The following is a 12,617-nucleotide window of genomic DNA, read 5'->3' on the forward strand; positions in this document are numbered from 1 at the left end:
GTATACATATTTCTATCCAATTATAAATGCTTTTCTCTATATTTATAATGAAACTTACTACATAAACTGGAGACACAAGAGACAGCAGATGTTGGAATGCGGGGCAACTCAGTGGGTCGGGCAGCATCTGTGGAGGGAAATGGACAATCGACGTTTCGGATTGAGACCCTTCATCCGGACTCAGATCAGTCCATATGAAGGGTCTTGACCTGAAACGTTGACTGTCCAACTCTCTCCACAGATGCTGCCCGACCCAGAGTTCCTCCAGCTCCTTTGTGTATTACTATGTGAACTAGTTGGATTGCCAATGTGGTCATTACTGATGCTATAGCATCATCACTGGTGGGAGTACATAATTACAGCGTGACTAGTTTACAAAGGAAATTCCCATTACAAATGTTGACAGGAATTTATAATGGAAAGTTGACAGAAATTGGGCAGACTCAAGAATTTTAGTATTTTGCAAAAGTAATTCCAAACCAGCTCAACTTCTATAAAAGGATTTTGCGGTTAAATTTAAATTTAGTTCTAGATGGCTACACAGGGTTGTTCTTTTACAAACAAACTCAAAGGCAAGTTTTTATGATAATGAAATGCACTTGGACCAAAGAATTTGATCTCCATTGTGGTCTGTTTCAGTAGGAGACACTGTGGGAGTAACAAGAAATCTGATGAACCAGAGTCATCCAAGAAGGTAATAGTGCTGTGGAATATAACATGAAGGCTACTAAAATGGAAAATATAGATCAGAGACAACCACAGATGTCCTTTTCTTCACTACGGTCCTGGCCAAAGTTTGCTCCCAATCAACATTACCAGAACAGCTTGACTAGTCATTATCGAATTGAGGTGGACATGTGTTGCACCTAAATTGGCTGCCACTTTGCTATATTACAAACAGCCCCCTACTTCATGTAGTCCACTAAACAAGAATGTGGCACATGGAGCAAGATCATGGCTGATCATGAACTTCAGCTCCTTTTCCCCAATCCATCTCCATATTCCCCTGGTGTCCAGAAATCTATAGATGTCACCTTTGAACATACCTGTTTATAAAGCACTTTGCAATATCCTGAGGTTGCAAAAGTTATAGACACATCTGCTTTTCTTTCTTAACTGGTTCTTTGCAAAGGCAGCACCAATGAACGATGTCCTTTCGCTTGCAACAAATACATTCTTACAGGTTTTAAGTCACTCCCACAATCTCCTTCCACACCCTCCTGTGCTGTTCATTGATACAACTGCTCTGCCCAGGACCGCAAGAAATTGCAGAGAGTTGTGGACACAGCCCAACACATTACGGACACCAGCCTCCCCTCCTTGGACTGTCTTTACCTCTCGTTGTCTTGGTGAAGCAGCCAGCATAATCAAAGACCCCACCCACCCGGGACATTCTCTCTTCTCTCCTCTTCCATCAGGTAGAAGCTGTCCTTAAGTCTATCTTAAGGTGCTCTGGTGTCCTTAAGGACAGCTTCTACCCCACTGTGATAAGACCATTGAACAGTTCCCTTATACAATGAGATGGACTATGACCTCACACCTTATTGCACTGCACTTTCTCTGTAGCTGTGACACTTTACTCTGTACTGTTATTGTTTTTACCTGTACTACATCAATGCACTCTGTACTGACTCAATGCAACCGCACTGTGTAATGAATTGACCTGTACGATCAGTTTGTAAGACAAGCTTTTCACTGTACCTCAGTGTAAGTGACAATAATAAACCAATATCAAACCCTTGACCATTCCTGTGCTGATTGACCAGGTCTCCAAGACCTCACGTCATGGACAGACTGGATCCTCCTCCCATTCAAAAAGATTACCAGGGTTCCTCCAGAAATTCTGTGCTAATCACAGTGCTGTTCGACTGATCCATATTCTCTACTGTGCAATCACTTCAGCTTTCAGCCAAGCTCAAACCATGCCTCAGTGCCAGTCCGTGAGGTCACCTGAAGTTGCCTTGTCCAAGCTCTTGCTTTGACTGCTCCCATGTGTTTTGCCTCCCAGCAAAAGGCCAAGCAGGAACTCTTGCCTAAAGACGGGTTCATACCTGATCTACTCATCCCACAGCCTGTTCTTGGACACTCCCATCCTAGTGAACAAAGGTGGACATCACCCTTCACGTTGGGACTAATGCTGTTTTGTACTCCCCGCCCCACACTGGGCTCTGCAGTTCTGCCCCTCAATACCTTCTTCACACCCAATTATTCTTCTCCCTGTTTGACCAGATTCCAGCTCTGGTTTGCGTGCCTAACTTTTCCTCCTCTGCTCTATCTCTCGGATATATTCGGCTGAAGCCACTGTAAAACTTTACCTGGCTGGAGAGCAGGGACTGGGAAAATTCTCACTGCCCAAGGAGCCAGTTTCGGCTCCTGAACGTCACCAAATTATCTTAACTCCACAAGGGTAAAAACAAGACTACAGACGTCTTTCAATTGATTTTTTTTTAATTATACTGTACATTTCACTTTTTAAACCCCATAAGCAAATCAAAGCCGGCTAGGTCCGTCTTTACATCCAGTGATAACGTCTGTTGGCTTCACCCACACGTTTAAAAAATTACAGGTAGTGTGACCTTGATCTGGGCGCCTGAACCACGCTCAGAACTGCAGGAGTTCGGCACCGGCCGACAGTATCTGCAAGTGGGAAAGGGGAGCGGAACAAAAGGACGCTTTTTGCGGATTGACGGCCCTCATTTCGCAATGATTGGAATTTTAAGATTCCAAGGAGGATGTTATTTAAAAAGAAAAGACACACAGGATGGGAAAAGAGCCCCGAATCCACAGGTGCGGACATTTGAAATGAGCTTTTCACAGACGTTTACAAACCCCATCTCAATCATCAGCCACGCTGAAGCTTTCAACAACTTCCCGTCTTTACCTGAGCTTCCCTTATAGATGGCGACATCTTTATACACACACACACACACAAACAGAATTCCTGAAAATTTAATGATCGGACAGAACATCTCCAGCGGGTTGTCCGCGAGGTCAAGTGTGGGGAGGTGCGTTCACAGTCCCACCTCACTCCAACACACGGACACCGGCCGGAGTCACACCAGTAACCACCACAATTAACACCAATATCAAACGGCGTGAACATTTCATTCTGGTTCGGCGCCGGAATGTGTTCGCCTTCACCCTCTCCCCTGCACCACCGTCATTTAAAAAAAACCCTTGAAATCTGGTGCTGAGCACGGAGAGCCGCAAGTTGACTACAGACGGACATGGAGTGGAGATGGGGCCGGGTTTCCCACTGGAACCACTCTGGGGTCCACCGAGTGTCCCCTCCCTCCCTCCCTTTCAGCGGCACCACTCGGCCGCAGATAGCCCCCCTGGAAGGGCAATACACCGTTCCTTCCCTGGGGTTACAATTCATGAACCCAACCCCGGGTAGATACACTTAAATGCAGAAGTAAATGGTCAAACGTTCCGGCGGAGGAGGTGCCAGAACATTAAAACATTTCGATGGCAGTTTTTGAGTGAAACGTATCTGCATCCAGCGAACTTTCACTGTGAATATCACAACTGTTCTCAAAAATATCAGGATTGAATCAGCCTGGGACTGTTTAAAATATAGAACCATGGTCTGATAAAAAAAAATGTAAAAATATCAAAGGTGCCAAGGGCTGCAGTAAGCGGCGGCAGAGCTGGCAGTCTCTGGGCCCTGAGTTGTGCACGTTGTTGGGGCTTCACCCCCTCGGCCGTCACCAGTTGCTCCAATAACCAGTCCAAGTTCCCTCACCGACGGGTGACGGTGCTTTACAAACCCAGTGTCAGTCGCTGTCAGTCTCCCCCCCTGGATCTGGAGGGCAGTTGCTGAAGTAGCCGAGCCCTCTTCACGACTCGGGCTTGCTGTTGGGAGCGGCGGCGTCGCTCGGCGCTTTTTTACCCTCCTCGGCTTCGGCTCTGCCCTCCCGCTCCTTGCCCTTGCCCTCCTTCCCACGGTCGTGCTCTCGCTCTCTGCCTCGCTCCTTCTCCTTGTCTCGCTCTCTGTCTCTGCTCCGCTCTCTCTCTCTGCCCTTGTCCCGCTCCCTCCTCCGGTAGCGGTCGCGGTCTCTGTCCTGATCGCGCTCCCTGTTCTTGCTCCTGTCCCGATCGCGGCTCCTGTCCCAGTCTCTGTCCCGGTTCCAGGACCGCTCTCTGTCGCGGTCTCGCTCCCACGGCCGCCCGTAATCTCGCTCTCTGTCTCTCCGCCTGTCGTCCGCTCCTCTGCGGAACCGATCGGCCGAGTAGCGGCTTTCTGCTCGGTCCGACCCGTACCGGTCGTGCGGGCCGCCTTCCTGCCGGTCCCGCTGGCGGCCGGGCTGAACCCTCGGTCGCTCTCGGTCCCGGGCCTCGGACTGAAGAGGTTGCAACGCCCCTGATCTCTGGCCCTCGGGTTCAGAGCCGAGAGCAGAACCGGGCAGCTGACCCGGGGCCAAGTCGTGAGGGGACGGGGAGTGGTTGCCCATAGGGTGGGGTGGCTGGTTGCCATACCCTGGGAGGGGCTGTCCTTGGAAGCGGTACCGGGGCGCAGGAGCTCCTCTGGGGAAGAGGGTCGGGGGCTTGGGGTGGTGGAACGGGGGCCGCGGCTCCCGGTCGAAGGGTTGGCCGTTGTTGGGATGCTGGAAGTTTGGGAAAGGTCCCATCGCCTGTGGCACGTTGGAAGGGTGGAAGTTCTCCTGCGGGTTTCCGAAGTTCTGGGAGCCGCGGGGAGGCGAGGGGAAGCAGCGGTCGCCGGCAAAGGAGGATCCCAAGAGGGGCGGGAGTGCGGGGGTGGGGAGGAGGCCTTTCGGCTGGGGTTGGACCCCCTGCGCCTGGTCCATCAGGGGCAGAGGCTGAGGAGGGCAGCCGGGCGCCGGCATAGCTTCCAGGGAGACGGGAGGCTGCACCAGCTCGGCGGAGCTTCCAGCGGGGGCCGGGACACCCCCTTCGGCCTGGGGGGTGGGCGCCGCGGTCTCCGGCGGCACACCAGCCCCTTCGGTCGGCGCCGCCTCCTGCAGCCGGGGGCTGCTGTAGGTGGGCAGCTCAGCCGGGATGGTCGCCCCTTCTCCAGGTGCCTGGGTTCGGACGCCCGGCGGCTGGGTGGGGGTCACCCTCCTGACGGCTGCCTGGCGGGGGTCCCGGCGCTGGTCAATCACTTGCGACGGCCCCGAGGGGGCAGGGGGGTCGGCACCAGCCACCTGCCCCGCGGTCCCCTCCGGCACCTCGAAGTCGGGCTTGTAAGACGAGGATTTGGGCGGCGGGGACATCAAGGCGTCCGAGACGGAGAAACAAGCCATGGAGACGCCGACGGCCGCTCGCTGCTGCCTCAGCGCTTCCTCCTGCTCTTCGACCTGCCGCGTCTGCTCTTCGATCTGCTTGTTGAGGGTGTCCAGCATCTGCTGCTGCTCCTGGAGCGACGGGGTGGCTGAGAGCGAGGGCAGGTACAGGTCGGCCGGCCCGTTGTTCTTGCTGTCCGTGCCCACTGGGACCATCGCTTCCTCCAGGATGGTCTCATCGGCCGGGTCGTAGGCATCCTCCAGGTCGTACACCTTCTCCGCCTCCGGCTTGTACTCTTCCTCCGGGTCGTACGGGCGGTTGTCATCGTCCTCCACGTCGGGACCCACCTTGTCCTCTTTCAGGAGCCCAAACTGCTGGACAATGGGGTCCATGAGAGGGGCGGAGGAGGAGGAGCCCGCTTCTGGCTCCGGCGTGGAGCCCGCAGACTCGGGAGAGTCCTTGGCTTTGTCGAAGGTCTTCTTGCCGCCGAAGAGCGTCTGCAGGATGTGTTGGAGAGGGTTCGCCACCTTGGCGCCGGCCGCCGGCTGCCCCGGGGCAGCGCCGCTCACGTTGCCCTTGGGCGGTGGTGGGACCGAATCCCCACGGAGCTCGGCGGGCGGAGAGACCGAGGGAGGGGGCGACGTGGCCGGCTCTCCGTGCAACGCATGGCCTTTGGCGGGCTTGGTCTCTCTGGTCACCGGGGCGGTGTAACGCTGCACCTCCATCTCCTCGGGCGCGGCCAGCCGACTTCTCTTCTCCTCCGACGTGCTGGCTTCTGTCTTCTCGGGCTCGGGGACGCCGGCGGGCTCCGGGTCCTGCTGCCGCCGCTTGCCTTTCTGCCGGATGACTAGCCCCAGGATGAGATTGGGGCGGTTCTTCTCCAACCCTACGGGAGACAAAGAGAAATAATGTGGTCAACAGTCTGTGTGAAGTCCCAGCGCCCTCTCCCCGCCAACCCAGTGACTGGGGGCTTCTCGCCTCCCACTGGTCTACAGATAGAAGCATAGTTTATAAACCAGAGAGCTGTTAAGTATCGGAATGGATCTCCATCAACACAGAGACGCAAGGGTAGGATGCAGCATCTGCCGCCAGGATGGGACACAGAAAATGTGAGCGAACTTTACGAAGTGGCCCGCCAGCATTTTCCCGGCCCAGAACTCCAAATCCGCATTAGGAAAGGTTTGTATCAGGTAATTCAGACCCACTTCTTGGAGCAAGGCCAATTCCTCTAATAAACATTATCGAGTGCAATGTTCCAAACAAGGGCTGTTGACAAGCTATGGGAATGTTTACAGGGAAAGCGAGGATGGGACATTAAAGCTTACGGTCAATACAGACAATATACAGCTTCTTATAATTCAGTCAGACACTTCTATCTAAATACAAGCTTTAAGTAATCACAACAGCATGGCTCCCAATTCCACCTGCGCGAAAAGTTCTACACTGCGCCTTGTACAAAACTACCCAACTCACGGCAAAGTGTGCGGGACGGGGAACGGAGGAAACGGGCTGGTATTTATAGTCTAACAGAAAGAGACAGGAGGAGAGCGAGAAGAGAGAAAGGGAAGTGAACGCAGAACGTACAGGGAGACCCAGGTTTTACAGTGAAACTCTGGACTGGAGGCCATCACTGATAACTCCAAGAGTTTATACCCCAACCACAACAGGCGGTTTCAACTCCTAACGTAAAGTTTGCCGATCGCTCGACACTTGTCTGCAGCTGGGGAAACTATTTTAAACTAACGGTTCAAGCTTCATGTACATCAGCAGATTACCAGTGTGAATGTTTCACTGCCATTGTGGACGACCCTTTAGACCCGAGCAGGTACCCCCCCCCCCCCTACTCGGTAACCCCTGATGTGGGGAAGAGAGTTCTCCCACCTCATTCCGCAGGTTTCTCCCGGCTGGCGATTCCCGGGCTAGGAACACGAAATAGAACTCCACTGATCCATTACCGGATCCAAGCGTCTCTTGGGAAGCTCCAAGAGAAACCAGTCGGAATAGAAAGTAAGTCACTAGCCAGCGGCCATGTACAACATAAATTTAACACGTTTTTGGACCGATTAGGCAAAGGGCCGAGCTTTCTTTTGGAGGGGTGGTTACAAGAAGAAATGACTGCTATTAATGAGGCCGAATTCTTTCTTGCGGGACCTTCCCCCACGCAAGCCCCCACATAACAAAAGAGACACGGGGGAACTCAGTGGGTCGAGCAGCATCTGTGTGTGTGTGGGGGGGGGGGGGGGGGAGGAATTGTCGACGTTTCGGGTCGAAATTTCCCCATGAGGAGCTCGACAGATGCTGCTCGACCCGCTGAGTTCTTCCAGCACATTGTGGGTCCCATCAAACCGATGCTTTACAATCAATTACGGGTTTCTTTTGGGAAGAAGCGCCCAGTGTTGTTGTTCGAGACAACCGAGATCCCAGAGACCACGGCAAATACTGCAGTGATAGCAAGCGAATAGACAAGTTCCACTTAACGTTCACAATCACTTTACTAAAATATTCAGTTTCTTCCCATCAGATACTGTCGGCATCATTTTGGAAGAGGTCAGAGTTGAAGGGCATGGTTAATGGGGGTAATGTCCCAGAGAGAGCCCGCTGTGTGGTGGTGGGGGGGGGGGGTGAGCAATCAACCTCCCCCAGTCCATCTCCTCAATGTGCCAGTCTCCCAGGAGCCGCGGTGGCAGAGTTTGCAGCACCAACATCCGAATAGATGCTGGTGTCGATCGGAATCGGGACAGTAATTAGGAAAGGAGGTTAATTGACAGCTCGTTTGGTGCCGAGACGGTTGGTCTCGGGGTGGTCAGGAGTGGGACAGGGAACAGCAAACCTCTCTCCATTTCTTCCACTCTAGTCTTGCCACGAAGTCTGTGGCTGGCTAGATGATGCCCTCTGGAGTGGAACAGCCAACCAATAAACGATGAATGAAAACTTAAGCCATGGAGAGGACAGGACGTTGAGCGGACCCCGAGCTGGGATCTCCTCCTCTGCTGGGGGGGGGGGGGGGGGGGGGCGAACTCGCATAACTTAGCGACGTCCCTCCTCAAGCACCACCACAAAGACAGACTTCCCACACATTATCATTGCCCTCCATCCTCACCCAGTTACCCCAGGCAGGGTCACAGACAGTCCGCTCATCTCCAACCAACTCCCCCGTCCACACCATCCAGCACATCACTAGTTGCTTTGCATTAAAGTGGTACAAACTACAGCACATTCCCAATTCCAGCTCCTGGGTTACAACACAACACCCGCTCTCAGTTCTCCTACAGTCGGATGGACAGGGACAAACGGCTGTGTACTTAACCTGGCCGCCGCCTCCGGCGCACACAACCTGTGTGGAGGCGGCAGGTGCTCTTACAATTCAGTAATCTAGACCAGCACTTGAATCGCAAGGCACGCAAAGTTAGAGACCAGGGGCTGGTAAATGGGATTAGTATTGATGGCTCAACATGGACATAATGGTTCGAAGAGTCTGTTCCTGTGCTCTGTGATTATGACCAAATAGAAGCTGAAAACGTAAAGTACTTCACCCTCTAATTTAATCGAACATAAACTAAGAGTTTAACAACGTCCCAGACGGTGCGATTTAAGGCGAGGACACTGAACACAAACATATGATGAAGGCGAGGACAGAAGAATATTAAACGATAACCTTCGGAAATTAGGCTTCATTTTTAATAATTTACTAGGTTTTTTCCCCCCAAATTAATAGGTAGGGGCGGGGTAGTTTTTAACAGTGAAGTGTTGCAATCTACCTCAAAGATTCAAAATAACCTTCTAAAGTAAATGTTATAAATATTTGGGAGGAGAAATTATAGAATTATGGGCAAAAAGAAGGGAGAAGAGGGTTTAAATTGGAGAGTTCTTCAAAAAGTCAGCACACGTACGACGGGCCGAAAGGCCCAGCGTGCGATTCTCTCATTCTGTGGGTTCAGTTTTGCTCGCCTGTAAAGATTCGTGAAGGAGGCGCTCCCCTTCAGGGCAACGTTTTCCAAATAACAGGAGCGGTCCAGGGAAAAGGCAAGACTCCAGCTCAGCGGAAATAAATGAACAGGAACTACTGCAAAATGAACACATTCACCAAGTCTCCCAGGATGCCATGTGTAGCAGAGGGGGATTTACCGGCTCTCCCACGACTCACCGTTGAGGGTGGAGTCGGCGATCTCCAGCGGCGGGAGAACACACCGACTACAGGGAATAACCAACCAACCTCAGGTTTAAAGAATCTGCTCAAAAGACGCCATCACTTACTTGTAAATCCAAGACGTTAGCGAGCAACTCTATTCGCCAGTACACTCTCTCTACTGGAACAGTTTCAATGGGTTTCCTCCCCAACCATATTCCACATAACCTCCTTACTTACAATGGCAAGGCAGCCTCCACTAACTGCAGGAATCCAAGTGCGCCGAATCTTTACAGGATTTCTCCTAGCTGGATGCCAGGTTTTTGTTTTAAAAGAGACAGTCTAGATGAGGTATTACAGATCCTTGAGGCGGACAGATGTTTGTACCGTTTGCGCTTTCCGGCGGCGCAGAACACACCAAGAGTGGCTCCACAACGCCGAGGGATCCCCTTCACCACTGAATCAATAATACTTTTCAGACTTGATCAGAAGATTGGAGGGCAGCAGGTGAAACGACTTCAGCTTCACACTGACGCGAGGAGATCCGTGAATGAGCTCTCCAATTAGCCCTACTCCCATGGATTTCCCCCAGAACTCTGGTTTAAGCATTTATCCAATTCGCTTTTGATGTTATTGAATCGACTCCTGCTGCCCTTCAATTAAAAATCTCCTACCCAAATCTAATTGGATGGTTTTAGCACTCCTTGGACGTAATGAAACGACTCAAATGCTTTATATTCATGAACAGAAACAGGGAGATAAAACCAAAACCGGACAATGTCATGGCGGAATGAAAGTTGAAAAAAAAATGTTGGAAGACAAAATTTTCTGAGATGTACGAAAGCAAGGTGTGGGAGGTGAGGTGGAGGAATTGACTTGTAAACAGTGAACGGGATTCACGACGCACAGGGTCACGGTGTGTGACAGAGCGTAGGAGACTGAAAGGTGATCTTATAGAGGTGTATAAAATCCTGAGGGGCATTGATAGGGTGAATGCACTCAGTCTTTTTCTCAGGGTTGGGGAATCAAGAACTAAAAGGCATAGGTTTAAAGTGAGAGGGGAGAGATTTAATAGGAACTTGAGGGACAACTTTCTTTAAACACGAAGAGTGGTATGTATGTGGAATGAGCTGCCAGAGGAAGGGGTTGAGGCAGGGACAATAACAACTCTTAAAAGACAGTTGGACAGGTACATGGATTGGAAAGGTTTAGAAGGTTATGGACCAAACGCTGGAAAACGGGACTAGCTTGAATGGGGCATCTTGGTCTGCATGGACCAGTTGGGCCGAAGGGCCTGCTTCCGTGCTGTATGACTCTATAACGGGTTTTACCAGGCCAAATAGTAACGAGACGCTGCACTGGACGAGACTGGAAAGTAGATGCTTACTTGCTAAATCTATTAGGTTAAACTGATAACTGGTTTGTTAAACCAACATTTGAACACTACTTTGTACGATCAGTGGCCCAGTAAGGCTGCACAATCACTTCTTTCAATACCTATCCAATTCTCTAAATCCTAAACCATATTTACAGTCTGACGCAGGCTGTCCTTGGTTCTACCCGACTCACTCAAAACTCATTTTGGACTTACTACTTCTTAAATTCTTCACCTCTTATCAGTGACTGGTTGGTTTAAATACCCAAGGGAATCGAGATTCTTAGTTGTAACTCACCAGTGTGGTTATTTAAGAGAACTAGCCTTAACCAAAACATTAACATTTTCAGCACATTTTGAAATGTTAACACCAATTCTGCCTTAAATGGGAGATTCAGTTGAAATTAAATTCTGAAATTTATTATAAACTTAACAGAGAGCCTGGAACCTGCCCAGAACTGCTTTGCTCCCTCATTTGAGATCAGTAGAATCCACTGATGATAAACACTTTTACACTGCAACAAAATTTAAAAGGTTTTTGGAACACAAGATGCAAAAAATTTGAGCTTAAAGTCACAAGGTAAATATATATTACACATTAGGTGAAGTTAAATTCTAGGTTTGAGAGAATGAATTTTATATAAACACCAATTATCAAGCATCACTGTAATTCTATTTAAATGCTATGGTTAGTTGGTAGCACCCTTGGTCCTTTAAAGTTTCTAGGTTTGAATTCACTACAGTTCTGTGGTTAGTGACAAAGGGAAATCTGTATTGCTCCCCACCACCACCACCAACTATCTGGCTATTCCATCGGTCGAAGTGGATGTGAAAAGATCCAATGCAGCTATTCAAAGGAGAGCAGAAAGTTTTCAATCAACTTTCCTTCCTCAACCAACCGATTGGCCACGATTTATACATGATTAAAATTCATTTCGTGGATCTGGTGTCACCAGGAAGGCCACCATTTTAATCACCATCTCTAATTGTCTTGTGGTGAAGCGGTGAGCCACCTTCTTGAACCACTGCAGTTCTTCTGCTGAAGATACTCCCACAGTGTTAGACTCATACAACACAGAAACAGGCCCAACTTGTCCATCCTGACCAAGGTGCTCACCTCAGCTAGTCCCATTAGCCCGCATTTGGCCCATATCCCTCTCAACCTTTCCTATCCACGTACTTATCCAAACACCTTCTAAATGTTGTCATTGTACCCACCTCAACTACTTTCTCTCGCAGCTCATTCCATATGTACACACCACTCTCTGCAATGAAGTAGTTGCTCTTCAGGTCCCTTTTAAATCTTTCTCCTCTCACCATAAACCTATGTCCTCTAGTTTTTGGCCTCTTTTCCATTCACAGTATCTCTGCCCCTCATGATTTTATACACCTCTATAAGGTCACCCTCAAGTCTCCTACATTCCAAGCATTAACCCAGGCCCTTGAGTCCAGGCAACATTCTCATAAACCTTCTTTGCACTCTTTCCAACTTGATGTCTTTCCTATAACAGGCTAACCAGTACTGAACACAGCAACTCCAAGTGCGGCCTCACCAACGTCTTGTACAACTGTTGCTAAGAAGGTTCCATATTTGGACCCAGCAGCGATGAAGGACCGGTGATATACTTCCAAGATGGTGAGAGACTTGGAGGGGGACTTGCAGGTGGTGGTGCTCTCAAGCTCCTACTGCCCTTGTCCTTGGTGGTAGAGTTTGCAGGTTTGGGCAGTGCTGTCAGAGTAGTTTGGGCCAGTAACTGCAGTAATTCTGTAGCTGGTACACACTGCAATCACAGCGCACCAGTGGTGGAGGGAATGAATGTGGATGGGATGCCAATCAAGCAGGCTGCTTTGTCCTGGATGGTGTTGAGTTTC

At 50.4% G+C, this 12,617-nt stretch overlaps 1 protein-coding gene across 10 annotated transcripts in view; it reads right to left on the bottom strand.

Moving 5' to 3' along the window:
• Positions 1–2,935: 2,935 nt before the first annotated feature.
• The window catches only part of LOC127578673 (death-inducer obliterator 1-like), a 113,253-nt gene continuing 103,571 nt past the window's right edge, over positions 2,936–12,617 (bottom strand). For all 10 annotated transcript variants that reach the window (XM_052030940.1, XM_052030948.1, XM_052030938.1 and 7 more), the window contains one exon: positions 2,936–6,130. In XM_052030940.1, coding sequence (XP_051886900.1) covers positions 3,840–6,130 — 2,291 coding nt within the window. In that variant the 3' untranslated portion in view covers positions 2,936–3,839. The remainder of the gene's footprint in view (positions 6,131–12,617) is intronic.

The sequence above is a fragment of the Pristis pectinata genome, chromosome 16, assembly GCF_009764475.1.
Source record: "Pristis pectinata isolate sPriPec2 chromosome 16, sPriPec2.1.pri, whole genome shotgun sequence".
Classification (NCBI taxonomy): Eukaryota; Metazoa; Chordata; class Chondrichthyes; order Rhinopristiformes; family Pristidae; genus Pristis; species Pristis pectinata.